Below are 13,264 nucleotides of genomic sequence, written 5' to 3'. Positions count from 1 at the left end.
AATGATCCCAAAATTCCACCTGGAATTCCTGGTTCCCACCCTAAATCCAGTCAAAATCCCTGAAATTACCCCAAAAATCCATCTGGAATTCCTGATTTCCTCCCCAAATCCAGCCAAAATCCTGAAATTTATCCCAAAATTCTGGCTGGGATTGGGGCAGAGCAGCCCCAAAGGGAAAAAGTCCCAAAAATTCACCTTGGGATGGCTCAAATCCCAAAAATGGCTCAAATTGTCCCAAAAATCCACTTGGAATTCTTCATTCCCACCCCAAATCCAACCAAAATCCCCAAAATCAGAGAAATGATCCCAAAATTCCACCTGGAATTGAGGCAAAGTCACCCGAAATGCCAAAATTGCTGAATTTCTACACAAAACCCACCTTGGGTGGAGTCAAATCCACCTCAAATCACCCAAAAAATCCCAAAATCATTGCAAAAAACCTCAAATCATCCCCAAAAAATTCCAAAAAAACCTCAAATCACCCCAAAAAATTCCAAAATCATTGCAATAAACCTCAAATCATCCCCAAAAAATTTAAAAAAACCTTAAATCACCCCAAAAAATTCCAAAATCATTGCAAAAAACCTCAAATCATCCCCAAAAAATTCCAAAAAAACCTCAAATCACCCCAAAAAATTAAGAATCCCAAATTCTGGGGGGGGAAATCTCAAATTCCGGGGGTGGGAAATGGCAAAGTTTGGGAAAAATCCCAAATTCTGGGTTGGAAATGCCAAAGTTTGGGAAGAATCCCAAATTCTGGGGGGGGAAATGGCAAAATTTGGGAAGAATCCCAAATTCTGGGGTTGGAAAATGGCAAAATTTGGGAAAAATCCCAAATTCTGGAGTTGGAAACCCCCCAAAAAATGTTTAAAGTTACAAAAACTTCCAGAAAGGCTCCCCAAGGCCCAGGAAGTGCCCAGGGATCCCCAGAAATGCCCACAAATGCCCATTTTTTGCCCAAAAATTGCCCAGAAATGCCCATTTTTTCCCATAAATCCCCATTTTTTGCCCATAAATCCCCATTTTTTCCCATAAATCCCAATTTTCTACCCAGAAATGCCCGTTTGGTGCCCGTGCCCACCGGCTGTTGTAGGCAGAAACCCCCAGAAATGCCCATTTTTTTGCCCAGAAAGCCCCCAAAATGCCCACAAATCCCCATTTTTGCCCATTTTATCCCCACAAACCCCCAGAAATGCCCATTTTTTCCCACAAATGCCCATTTTTTCCCCACAAACCCCCGTTTTTGCCCGTTCTGCCCATGTCCTCCCCACCGGCTGTTGTAGCCAGAAACCCCCACAAATGCCCATTTTTTCCCCATAAATCCCCATTTTATCCCCACAAACCCCCATTTTTGCCCATTTTTTGCCCATATTTTCCAAAAAGGGTTAAAGTTTGAATTTATTTCAAATTTCTGGGGTAAAAAGGGTTAAAGTTTGAATTTGTTTCCATTTTTTGGGGAGGAAGGGGTTAAAATTTGAGTTTATTTCCATTTTTCTGGGGTAAAAAGGGTTAAAATTTGAATTTATTTCAAATTTTCCAGGAGTAAAAAGGGTTAAAGTTTGAATTTATTTTTATTTTTTGGGGAGAAAATGATTAAAAACTGAATTAATTTTCATGTTTCTGGGGTAAAAAGGGTTAAAATTTGAATTTATTTTAATTTTCCAGGGCAAAAGGGTTAAAGTTTGAATTTATTTTCATATCTGGGGAGGTAAAGGGTTAAAAACTGAATTTATTTTTATTTTTCTGGGGTTAAAATTTGAATTTATTTCAATTTTTCTGGAGTAAAAAGGGTTAAAATTTGAATTTATTTTCATTTTCCTGGAATAAAAAGGGTTAAAGTTTGAATTTATTTCCACTTTTTTGGGAGAAAATGGTTAAAACTTGAATTTATTTCAAATTTCCTGGGTAAAAGAATTAAAATTTGAATTTATTTTCATTTTTCTGGGGTAATAGGAGCTAAAATTTTAATTTATTTTCATTTTTCTGAGGTAAAAAAGGTTAAAATTTGAATTTATTTTCTTTTTTTTTGGGGTGAAAAGGGTTAAAATTTGAATTTTTTTTTTTTTTTGGGGGAAAGGGGTAAAAACTTGAATTTATTCCAATTTTTCTGGAGAAAAAAGGGTTAAAATCGGAATTTATTTTCATTTATTATGGGGAAAAAAGGGTTAAAATTTGAATTTTTAATTTTATTTTTCATTTATTATTTTTTTGCTTGAATTAAAGCAAAACATTCCATGAAACTCTTGGAGTCTGAATGAATTTTCCCACCTGGATTGGGTTAAAAAAGGCACAAAAATATTTCAAAAATCCTTAAAAAACGCCAAATTCCCCTGGGATTTTTCACTAAAAAAGGGAAAATTCCAGACCGAGATCCATTGGGGCACTAAAAACTGGAAAATCCAAATTAAAAAATTGAAAAACCCAAGGAAATGCCAAAAAAAAAATCCCAATTTTTCCCTTTTTTGGCCAAAAAAATTCCTGAAAATTCAACATTTGCAAATATTTCCATAAAATCCAAATTTTTGTATTTTCCCCCACGTCCTATAATGGAAAATTTCCAGTTTTTATCCAATAAAAAATAAAGATTGGGATAAAAATTGGAATAATTTCACTTTAATCCAAATAAAATTCTGATCCAAGCTCCGCAAATCCTCCCAAAATCAGAATTTTTCCATTAAAAATCAGAATTTTTCCCTCAAAAATCATTTTTTTATCTTCAAAATGTGATTTTTTCCTCAAATCCCAGAATTTTCCAATCAAAAAATCAACATTTTTCACCAAAATTCAGGATTTTGCCCTCAAAAAAATCCAATTTTTCCCTTCAGAAATCACAATTTTCCCTTAAAAATTAAGATTTTTCCCCTAAAAATCCAAAATTTCCCTCAGAAATCCCCAAAATTTACCCAAACTCAAACATTTTTTTCTCCTTAAAACAACTCTCCCAATTTCCCAACACTTTTCCCCTGGATTATTTCTCAAAATTTAAAATTTTTCCCCTCAAAACCGAGAATTTTCCCTCACAAACCCACAAAAATCAGGATTTTCCTCCTCAAAAATCCACAAAAATCAGAATTTTTCCCTCAAAAATCCACAAAAATCAGGAATTTTCCCTCAAAAATCCACAAAAATCAGGAATTTTCCCTCAAAAATCCACAAAAATCAGGAATTTTCCCTCAAAAATCCACAAAAATCAGAATTTCCCCTCAGAAATCCACAAAAATCAGAATTTTCCCCTCAGAAATCCACAAAAATCAAAATTTCCCCTCAGAAATCCACAAAAATCAGAATTTCCCCTCAAAAATCCACAAAAATCAGGATTTTTCCCTCAAAAATCCACAAAACCCAAGATTTTTCCCTCAGAAATTCACAAAAATCAGAATTAAAAAACCTCAAATCATCCCAAAAAAAATCCAAAAAAAACCTCAAATCACCCCAAAAAACTCCCAAATCCCACAAATAAACGGAGATGGCCCCAAAACCTCTCCCCAAATTCCAAGAATCCCCCCCAGAATGGCTCCAAATTCCATAAATCCTGGGAAAAAACCTCAAAATCCAAAAGAAATCTCCCAGCTCATCCCAGAAATTGCCCAAAATTGCCCAAAATTGCCCAAAATTGCCCGAAATTGCCCAAAATTCCCGTACAGGTGTCCAGGATCACCAGGGTCTCGTCCTCCTCCCCCTCCGGCGGCTCCTCCTCGGGCGGCGGCGGAGATTTGGATCTCCACAAAAATCAGGATTTTTCCCTCACAAACCCACAAAAATCAGAATTTCCCCTCACAAACCCACAAAAATCAGGAATTTTTCCCTCCAAACCCCATCCCAAATTTCTCCCTGAAAAACCCAAATTTTTCCCTCCCATTTTTCCCAAATCCCAACTCGGAATTCCTCAATTCCAGCAGCTCCATTGATTTCCCCTCACCCGCGGCTCCACGGAAATCCCTCAGAATTCAAATTTTTCCCGCTTTTTTTCCCCCCAAATCCCGATTTTCCCTGTGGGGAACTTGGGGATTTTATCGCGATTTTAGCCGGATTTTATCGCGATTCCATCCCGATTTTATCCCCCAAAAATCCGGGAACGGGGCCGGGGCCGAGGTTGGGATTTTGAGGGAAAAACCGGGAATTTTCTGAGGGGCCCTCACGAGGCTCCGGGGCCTTTCCCGGTTTTTCCTCCCGGTTTTTGGGGTTTTTCCCGAGCATCCCAAGGCTCCTTTCCCGGTTCCCTCCCGAGGTTTTCGGGGCTCTTTTCCCGGTCCTGGGAATTCCGTTCCCGGTTTTCCTCCCGGTCCCGGGGATTCCTTCCCGAAGATCTCGGGGTTCCTTTCCCGGTTTTTGGGGATCCCGTTCCCGGTTCTGGGGGCTCCTTTCCCGATCCCTTCCCGACGATCCCGGGGTTCCATTCCCGGTTCCCTCCCGGTCCCGGTGTTCCATTCCCGGTTCCCGGGGTTCCTTTCCCGGTTGCCCCCCGGTTCCCGGGATTCCATTCCCGGTTTCCCTCCCGGTCCCCGGGGTTCCATTCCCGGTTCCCGAGGTTCCATTCCCGGTTCCCCCCCGGTTCCTGGGGTTCCATTCCCGGTTCCCGGAGTTCCTTTCCCGGTTCCCGGGGTTCCATTCCCGGTTCCCGAGGTTCCATTCCCGGTTCCCGGGGTTCCTTTCCCGGTTGCCCCCCGGTTCCCGGGATTCCATTCCCGGTTTCCCTCCCGGTCCCCGGGGTTCCATTCCCGGTTCCCGAGGTTCCATTCCCGGTTCCCCCCCGGTTCCCGGGGTTCCATTCCCGGTTTCCCTCCCGGTTCTCGGGGTTCCATTCCCGGTTCTCGGGGTTCCATTCCCGGTTTCCCTCCCGGTTCCCGGGGTTCCATTCCCGGTTCCCGGGGTTCCATTCCCGGTTCCCCCCCCGGTCCCGGCTCTCCCCCATCGCTCACCCGCCGCCGCCTCCTCCTCCTTGGCCTCGGCCGCGGCCGCTTCATCCCCGCTGGGCGCCTCCTCCGGCGGCCGCTCGGCCCCGTTCACGCCGCCGCCGCCTCCTCCTCCTCCCTCGGCCGCCTCAGCCTCGGCCGCGGCCGCCGCTCCCTCCTCCTGCGGCGGCTGCAGCGGCTCCGACCCCGCGGGCTCGGCCGGGGCCGCCTCCTCTTCCTCCTCCTCCTCCTCCTCCTCCTCCTCCCCGGGGGGGCCGGGCTGGGCCGGGGCCGCCTCGGGGGCCGCGGCGGCCGCTTCGTCCTCATCGGCGAGCAGCGCTTCCTCGTCCTCCTCCTGCCCGCGCCGCCGCACCGCGCAGGCGCGGCGCATGCGCGGGGCGGGCGGCTGGCGCCGCGCGCAGGCGCTGTCGCCGGTGTCCCCCTCCCTCCCCCTCAGCCCCACCTACGTGCGCAACGGTCGCTGCGAGTGTGGCGGCGGCTTCGCCTCTTCCCCTCCTTCCCTCCCCGCGCGCGGCCTGCGCCAGCCGCTCGGATTTTCTGATTGGCCCCGGCCGCGCTGTTCTGCCCAGCGACGGCGAAAAGCCGCGCTCCGATTGGCGGCTGAGGGCGGAGGGGGCGCTCGCCTCACGCGCAGTTTCCCGCCCGCCGCGCCGCCGCCATTTTGTTTCGGTGGATGAAGCGGAGAGAGCGCGCGGCGCGCTGGTCGGGGGAAATGGGTTAAAAACGTGTGAAATACAGAAAATAAACGAAACTTGTCTAGTTTGAATTGGGAGCCGGCGCGGGGGAAGCGCGGAGGCGGAGACTGGGCCGCGTTTCCCTCAGGAAACTCCACAGCCTCCCCTTGCTGTTCCCAGCTCCCCTCACGGATTCATTCACTAAAACCCTTCAAAATCTCCCATTACACCCTTTTAACACTGTAAATATTTATTGTCACCCGCACAAAACTCCAGTTTCACCCAGAAAGCGGAGAAATGACGGAGTTTAACCTCAGGAAGCAGCGCGGGGACGGCGCCGCCATTTTGCGGCGCGCTGTGAGGGGACGTGAGGGAGAAGCCAGAAGCGGCGGAGTCACGGGAACGCGCGGGGATTTTGATACCGAACCGCAGGCAAAGCACCGTAAACCGGGAAATAAGGTATCAAAATAAAAACTTTTTAAATTTTTTAATCTGTTTTTCACCAGTCCCCACCGCCCAAAAAATGGGGGGAACCCCCTGGAAGGGGGAGGGGGACCCCCAGGAAAGGGGGGGAGGTGAGGGAGGGGCAGTCTGGGGGTGATTGGAGGGTTGTTTTTGGAACAAAGAGGATTTATTTACCCCGAACTGGCTCGAATTGCCCCAGGGGGGGTTGAGTTCCCTCGGGGGGGTGTTAATTACCCCGGGGGGTGTTAATTAACCTCGGGGGACCCCAAAATATTCCCTTGAAGAGAAATTAGTGATTCCAAACCGAGCAAGGAAGAGAATTTATTTAAGGCAGGGTGGGATGGGGTCATTTGGGGAGAGTGTTAATTACCCGGGGGGGGTGTTAATTTCCCCAGGGGGGTGTTAATTACCACTTGGGGGTGTTAATTGCCCCTCAGGGACCCCAAGATATTCCCTTGAAGGAGGAATTACTGATTCCAAACCAAGTAGTGAAAAGAATTTACTTAATGGTGGAGTGGGTGAGATTCCCGTGGGAGGGTGCTAATTACCCCCGGGGGGTGTTAATTACTCCCGGGGGGTGCTAATTACCCCCGGGGGGTGTTCATTACCGTTTGGGGGTGTTAATTACCCCTCAGAGACCCCAAATATTCCCTTGAAGGAGGAATTACTGATTCCAAACCAAGCAGCAAAGAGCATTTATTTAAAGGCGGAGTGGGTGAGATTCCCCGGGACGGTGTTAATTACCCCAGGATGGTGTTAATTAGCTCCGGGGGATGTTAATTACCCCCGGGGGATGTTAATTACCTTCGGGGGACCCCAAATATTCCCTTGAAGAAGGAATTACTGATTCCAAACCAAGCAGCAAAGAGCATTTACTTAAGGGCGGAGTGGGTGAGATTCCTCCAGGGAGTTGTTAATTCCGCCGGGAGGGTGCTAATTACCCGGGGAGGGTGTTAATTACCCCCGGGGGGTGCTAAGACCGGGTAATTAACCCTGGGGGGGTTAATTAGCTCCGGGGGGGAAAGGGGTGATTTACCCCGGAGTGGGAATTCGTTAATGGGTTATTGAGTCTGGGGGAGCTTCATGACTTTGTGGGAGGTGGTTAATTACCCTCGGGGGCTTAATTACCCCTGGGGACGGCTTAATTAGCCCCGGACAGTGTTAATTACCCCGGGGGGAACCCAAAATATTCCTTTGACGAGGGAATTGCTCACCCCAACCCCAATAACAAAGAGGATTTATTTACCCCGAACTGGCTCGAATTGCCCCAGGGTGCACTGAATTCCTTCAGGCGAGTGTTAATTACTCCGGGGGGTGTTAATTACCACTTCTGGATGTTAATTACCCTCTGCGGAGCCAAAATATTCCCTTGAAGGAGGAATTACTGATTCCAAACCAAGCAGCAAAGAGAATTTATTTAAAGGCGGAGTGGGTGAGATTCCCCGGGACGGTGTTAATTACCCCAGGGTGGTGTTTACCACTTGGGGGTGTTAATTGCCCCTCAGGGACCCCAAGATATTCCCTTGAAGGAGGAATTACTGATTCCAAACCAAGTAGTGAAAAGAATTTACTTAATGGTGGAGTGGGTGAGATTCCCGTGGGAGGGTGCTAATTACCCCCGGGGGGTGTTAATTACTCCCGGGGGGTGCTAATTACCCCCGGGGGGTGTTCATTACCGTTTGGGGGTGTTAATTACCCCTCAGAGACCCCAAATATTCCCTTGAAGGAGGAATTACTGATTCCAAACCAAGCAGCAAAGAGCATTTATTTAAAGGCGGAGTGGGTGAGATTCCCCGGGACGGTGTTAATTACCCCAGGATGGTGTTAATTAGCTCCGGGGGATGTTAATTACCCCCGGGGGATGTTAATTACCCCGGTGGGACCCCAAAATATTCCCTTGAAGGAGGAATTACTGATTCCAAACCAAGCAGCAAAGAGCATTTACTTAAGGGCGGAGTGGGTGAGATTCCTCCAGGGAGTTGTTAATTCCGCCGGGAGGGTGCTAATTACCCGGGGAGGGTGTTAATTACCCCCGGGGGGTGCTAATTACCCCCGGGGGGTGCTAATTCCCGCAGGGGCCCCCCCGGACCTGCCCTACTCGGTGCGGCGCTCGCGGCTGCACAACCTGCCCGTGTACCTGGGGCTGCGGCAGGGCCGGCGCCTCACGGAGCTGCGCCGCATCCACGGCGACATCTGGGTGAGCGGGGGGCTCCGGGGGGGCTCCGGGGGGCTCGGGGGGCTCCCCCTGACCCCCCCTGCTCCCCCCCAGGCGCTGGAGCGGGACCTGAGGGCGTTCCTGGGCTCGCTGGGGGTCCCCGAGGTGGCGGCGCAGGTGAACGAGGTGACGGGGACGCTGCGGCTCAGGGGGCACTGGGGGCCGCAGCTGCGGCAGTGGCTGCTCCAGAGGGGCTTCTAGAGACCCCCAGAGCCGCGGGGGACCCCCACATCGGCACGGGGGGACCCCCACATCGGCACGGGGGACCTCCACATCGGCACGGGGGGACCCCGAGTCTGCAAGGGATCGGCTGTGGGAGCAGCTGGAGCAGCACGGAATGGAGCCCGGGCAGCGAAACGTCTGCTGGGGGCACCCCAAAATCTACCTGGGCACCCCAAAATCCACCTGGGCACCCCAAAATCCACGTGGAGCACCCCAAAATCTGTTTGAGGAACCTTCAAAATCCACCTGGAGCACCTCAAAATCCATTTGGGGCACCTCCAGATCCACCTGAGGACATGCAAATCCACCTGGAGCACCCCAAAATCCGTTTGGAGGACATGCAAATCCACCTGGAGCACCCCAAAATCTGTTGGGAGCAGCTCAAAATTGAGAAGGAAGCTTGGAATCCACATGGGCACCTCTGAATTCACCTGGAGCACCCCAAAATCTGTTGGGAGCAGCTCAAAATTCAGAAAGAGGCTTGGAATCCACCTGGGCACCTCTGAATTCACCTGGAACACCCCAAAATCCGTTTGGGGCACCTCCAGATCCACTGGAGCACCCCAAAACGTGCCTGGAATCTGCTGTGGACAGCCCCAAATCCCTCTTGGAGCACCCCAAAATCTGTTGGGGGTGCCTCAGAATCCACGCTGGGATCCCAAAATCCACCTGGACCACCCCAAAAATCCTTGGGGGGAACCCCAAAATCCACCCTGGGGTACCCCAAAACCTGCTGGGAGCCCCCAGAACCGGACGAAAGCCCCCCGAAATCAAATAAAACCCCCCCAAAAACCAACCAACCTCGGGTAACTCCTCGCAGCCTCTTTATTTACAACGCCCCCCCACCCCAAATTTTGGGGGAGGGGTCCCACAGTCTGTACAGGGCGGGGTGCAGACCCCCTCAGCTCTGCCCGTAGTAGTGGCCGTAGCCCCAGGGGCTCTGGTAGCCGTAGGTGCCGTAGCCGTGCTGGGGAGGGGGATCAAAGGGGAGGGGGATCAGCCTGGAGACCCCCCCCGGAGACCCCCAACCCACCCCCCAAAAAACACCCACCTGGTACCAGTAGTTGTAGGAGGGGTTGGGGTCCCCCCCGGAAAAGTTGAGGGGTCCCGGGAGCCCCGAGGGGGCGTCGGGACGGAGCCGTTTGTCGTCGGGTTCGTCTGAGCTGGGGGGGAATTTGGGGGGAAATTAGGGAGGAAAAGTGGACCATTTTAGGGCTGATTTTGGGGCCGTTTTGGGCTGATTTTGGGGCCGTTTTTGGGGCTGATTTTGGTGCCATTTTGGGGCTGATTTTGGGCCATTTTAGGGCTGATTTTGGGGCCGTTTTGGGCTGATTTTGGGGCCGTTTTTGGGGCTGATTTTGGTGCCATTTTGGGGCTGATTTTGGGCCATTTTAGGGCTGATTTTGGGGCCGTTTTGGGCTGATTTTGGGGCCGTTTTTGGGGCTGATTTTGGTGCCATTTTGGGGCTGATTTTGGGCCATTTTAGGGCTGATTTTGGGGCCGTTTTGGGCTGATTTTGGGGCCGTTTTTGGGGCTGATTTTGGTGCCATTTTGGGGCTGATTTTGGGCCATTTTAGGGCTGATTTTGGGGCCGTTTTGGGCTGATTTTGGGGCCGTTTTTGGGGCTGATTTTGGTGCCATTTTGGGGCTGATTTTGGGCCATTTTAGGGCTGATTTTGGGGCCGTTTTGGGCTGATTTTGGGGCCGTTTTTGGGGCTGATTTTGGTGCCATTTTGGGGCTGATTTTGGGCCATTTTAGGGCTGATTTTGGGGCCGTTTTGGGCTGATTTTGGGGCCGTTTTTGGGGCTGATTTTGGTGCCATTTTGGGGCTGATTTTGGGCCATTTTAGGGCTGATTTTGGGGCCGTTTTGGGCTGATTTTGGGGCCGTTTTTGGGGCTGATTTTGGTGCCATTTTGGGGCTGATTTTGGGCCATTTTAGGGCTGATTTTGGGGCCGTTTTGGGCTGATTTTGGGGCCGTTTTTGGGGCTGATTTTGGTGCCATTTTGGGGCTGATTTTGGGCCATTTTAGGGCTGATTTTGGGGCCGTTTTGGGCTGATTTTGGGGCCGTTTTTGGGGCTGATTTTGGTGCCATTTTGGGGCTGATTTTGGGCCATTTTAGGGCTGATTTTGGGGCCGTTTTGGGCTGATTTTGGGGCCGTTTTTGGGGCTGATTTTGGTGCCATTTTGGGGCTGATTTTGGGCCATTTTAGGGCTGATTTTGGGGCCGTTTTGGGCTGATTTTGGGGCCGTTTTTGGGGCTGATTTTGGTGCCATTTTGGGGCTGATTTTGGGCCATTTTAGGGCTGATTTTGGGGCCGTTTTGGGCTGATTTTGGGGCCGTTTTTGGGGCTGATTTTGGTGCCATTTTGGGGCTGATTTTGGGCCATTTTAGGGCTGATTTTGGGGCCGTTTTGGGCTGATTTTGGGGCCGTTTTTGGGGCTGATTTTGGTGCCATTTTGGGGCTGATTTTGGGCCATTTTAGGGCTGATTTTGGGGCCGTTTTGGGCTGATTTTGGGGCCGTTTTTGGGGCTGATTTTGGTGCCATTTTGGGGCTGATTTTGGGCCATTTTAGGGCTGATTTTGGGGCCGTTTTGGGCTGATTTTGGGGCCGTTTTTGGGGCTGATTTTGGTGCCATTTTGGGGCTGATTTTGGGCCATTTTAGGGCTGATTTTGGGGCCGTTTTGGGCTGATTTTGGGGCCGTTTTTGGGGCTGATTTTGGTGCCATTTTGGGGCTGATTTTGGGCCATTTTAGGGCTGATTTTGGGGCCGTTTTGGGCTGATTTTGGGGCCGTTTTTGGGGCTGATTTTGGTGCCATTTTGGGGCTGATTTTGGGCCATTTTAGGGCTGATTTTGGGGCCGTTTTGGGCTGATTTTGGGGCCGTTTTTGGGGCTGATTTTGGTGCCATTTTGGGGCTGATTTTGGGCCATTTTAGGGCTGATTTTGGGGCCGTTTTGGGCTGATTTTGGGGCCGTTTTTGGGGCTGATTTTGGTGCCATTTTGGGGCTGATTTTGGGCCATTTTAGGGCTGATTTTGGGGCCGTTTTGGGCTGATTTTGGGGCCGTTTTTGGGGCTGATTTTGGTGCCATTTTGGGGCTGATTTTGGGCCATTTTAGGGCTGATTTTGGGGCCGTTTTGGGCTGATTTTGGGGCCGTTTTTGGGGCTGATTTTGGTGCCATTTTGGGGCTGATTTTGGGCCATTTTAGGGCTGATTTTGGGGCCGTTTTGGGCTGATTTTGGGGCCGTTTTTGGGGCTGATTTTGGTGCCATTTTGGGGCTGATTTTGGGCCATTTTAGGGCTGATTTTGGGGCCGTTTTGGGCTGATTTTGGGGCCGTTTTTGGGGCTGATTTTGGGTCATTTGGGGCCGAATTTGGGGCCGTTTTTGGGGCCGTTTTTGGGGCTGATTTTGGGCCATTTTAGGGCTGATTTTGGGGCCGTTTTGGGCTGATTTTGGGGCCGTTTTTGGGTCATTTTGGGGCTGATTTTGGGCCATTTTGGGGCCATTTTGGGGCTGATTTTGGGGCCAGTTTGGGGCTGATTTTGGGCCATTTTGGGGCTGATTTTGGGTCATTTTGGGGCTGATTTTGGGTCATTTTGGGGCTGATTTTGGGCCATTTTACGGCTGATTTTGGGGCCGTTTTTGGGGCAGATTTTGGGGCCGTTTTGTGATTTTGGGCCATTTTAGGGCTGATTTTGGGGCCGTTTTGGGCTGATTTTGGGGCCGTTTTTGGGGCTGATTTTGGGTCATTTGGGGCCGAATTTGGGGCCGTTTTTGGGGCCGTTTTTGGGGCTGATTTTGGGCCATTTTAGGGCTGATTTTGGGGCCGTTTTGGGCTGATTTTGGGGCCGTTTTTGGGGTGCCGGGGTCTCACCCGTTCTCGGGCGCCCGTTTCCGGGCCGCGTGCGCCTTCAGGATCTTCTGGTGCTCATCGTAGGCCTTGAGCAGGCTGGGGAGGGGGCAGCGCTCAGGGGGGAGCCCCCAGACCCTTTTTGGGGTCCCCCCAGGCTGTTCTGTCCTTGAGCAGGCTGGGGAGGGGGCAGCGCTCAGGGGGGAGCCCCCAGACCCATTTTGGGGTCCCAGGGGAGCCCCCTGGCCCTTTTTAATGTCCCCCCCCAGGACATTTTTATCTTGAGCAGGCTGGGAAAAGCTGGGAGCCCCCAGACCCATTTTGGGATCCCATGCAGAGCCCCCAGCCCCATTTCTCTATTCCATGGAGATCCCCCAGCCCCATTTCCCAGCCCAATTTCCCTATCCCACAAGGATCCCCCAGCCCCATTTCCCTATCCCACGGGGATCCCCCAGCACCATTTCCCTATCCCACGGGGATCCCCCAGCCCCATTTCCCTGTCCCCAGAAGATCCCCCAGCCCCATTTCCCTATCCCCGAGGATCCCCCAGCCCCATTTCCCTATCCCACAGGGATCCCCCAGCCCCATTTCCCTGTCCCCGAGGATCCCCCAGCCCCGTTTCCCAGCCCCATTTCCCTATCCCCCACGGATCCCCCAGCCCCATTTCCCTATCCCCGAGGATCCCCCAGCCCCATTTCCCTATCCCACAGGGATCCCCCAGCCCCATTTCCCTGTCCCTGAGGATCCCCCAGCCCCATTTCCCTGTCCCCTGAGGATCCCCCAACCCCATTTCCCTGCCCCCGAAGATCCCCCAACCCCATTTCCCTATCCCACAAGGATCCCCCAGCCCCATTTCCCAGCCCCATTTCCCTACCCCCGGGGATCGCCCAGCCCCCTTTCCCTGGCCCGCAGGGGT

At 51.2% G+C, this 13,264-nt stretch overlaps 1 protein-coding gene and 1 long non-coding RNA gene across 2 annotated transcripts; one reads left to right on the top strand and one right to left on the bottom strand.

The window, feature by feature from the left end:
* The first annotated feature begins 5,884 nt into the window (after window positions 1–5,884).
* Window positions 5,885–9,289, top strand: MRPL49 (mitochondrial ribosomal protein L49). The gene is made up of 3 exons (XM_041484868.1): window positions 5,885–5,944; window positions 8,079–8,249; window positions 8,322–9,289. Exons 1-3 carry the CDS (start codon window positions 5,885–5,887, stop codon window positions 8,466–8,468), a joined length of 378 nt encoding a protein of 125 aa, XP_041340802.1. The 3' UTR covers window positions 8,469–9,289.
* Window positions 9,290–9,296: 7 nt separating this feature from the next.
* LOC121362931 lies at window positions 9,297–12,555 on the bottom strand. Its single transcript, XR_005956600.1, has 3 exons — window positions 12,373–12,555; window positions 9,541–9,652; window positions 9,297–9,456 (listed from the first exon to the last, which is right to left on the bottom strand). It is a non-coding gene; the product is annotated as an uncharacterized LOC121362931 (long non-coding RNA).
* Between the last annotated feature and the right edge of the window lie 709 nt (window positions 12,556–13,264).

This window comes from Pyrgilauda ruficollis, unplaced genomic scaffold (genome assembly GCF_017590135.1).
Source record: "Pyrgilauda ruficollis isolate IOZ18807 unplaced genomic scaffold, ASM1759013v1 scaffold685, whole genome shotgun sequence".
Lineage (NCBI taxonomy): Eukaryota > Metazoa > Chordata > Aves > Passeriformes > Passeridae > Pyrgilauda > Pyrgilauda ruficollis.
Note: the sequence above shows the minus strand (reverse complement) of the source record. Positions and strands in the feature narration are given on the sequence as shown.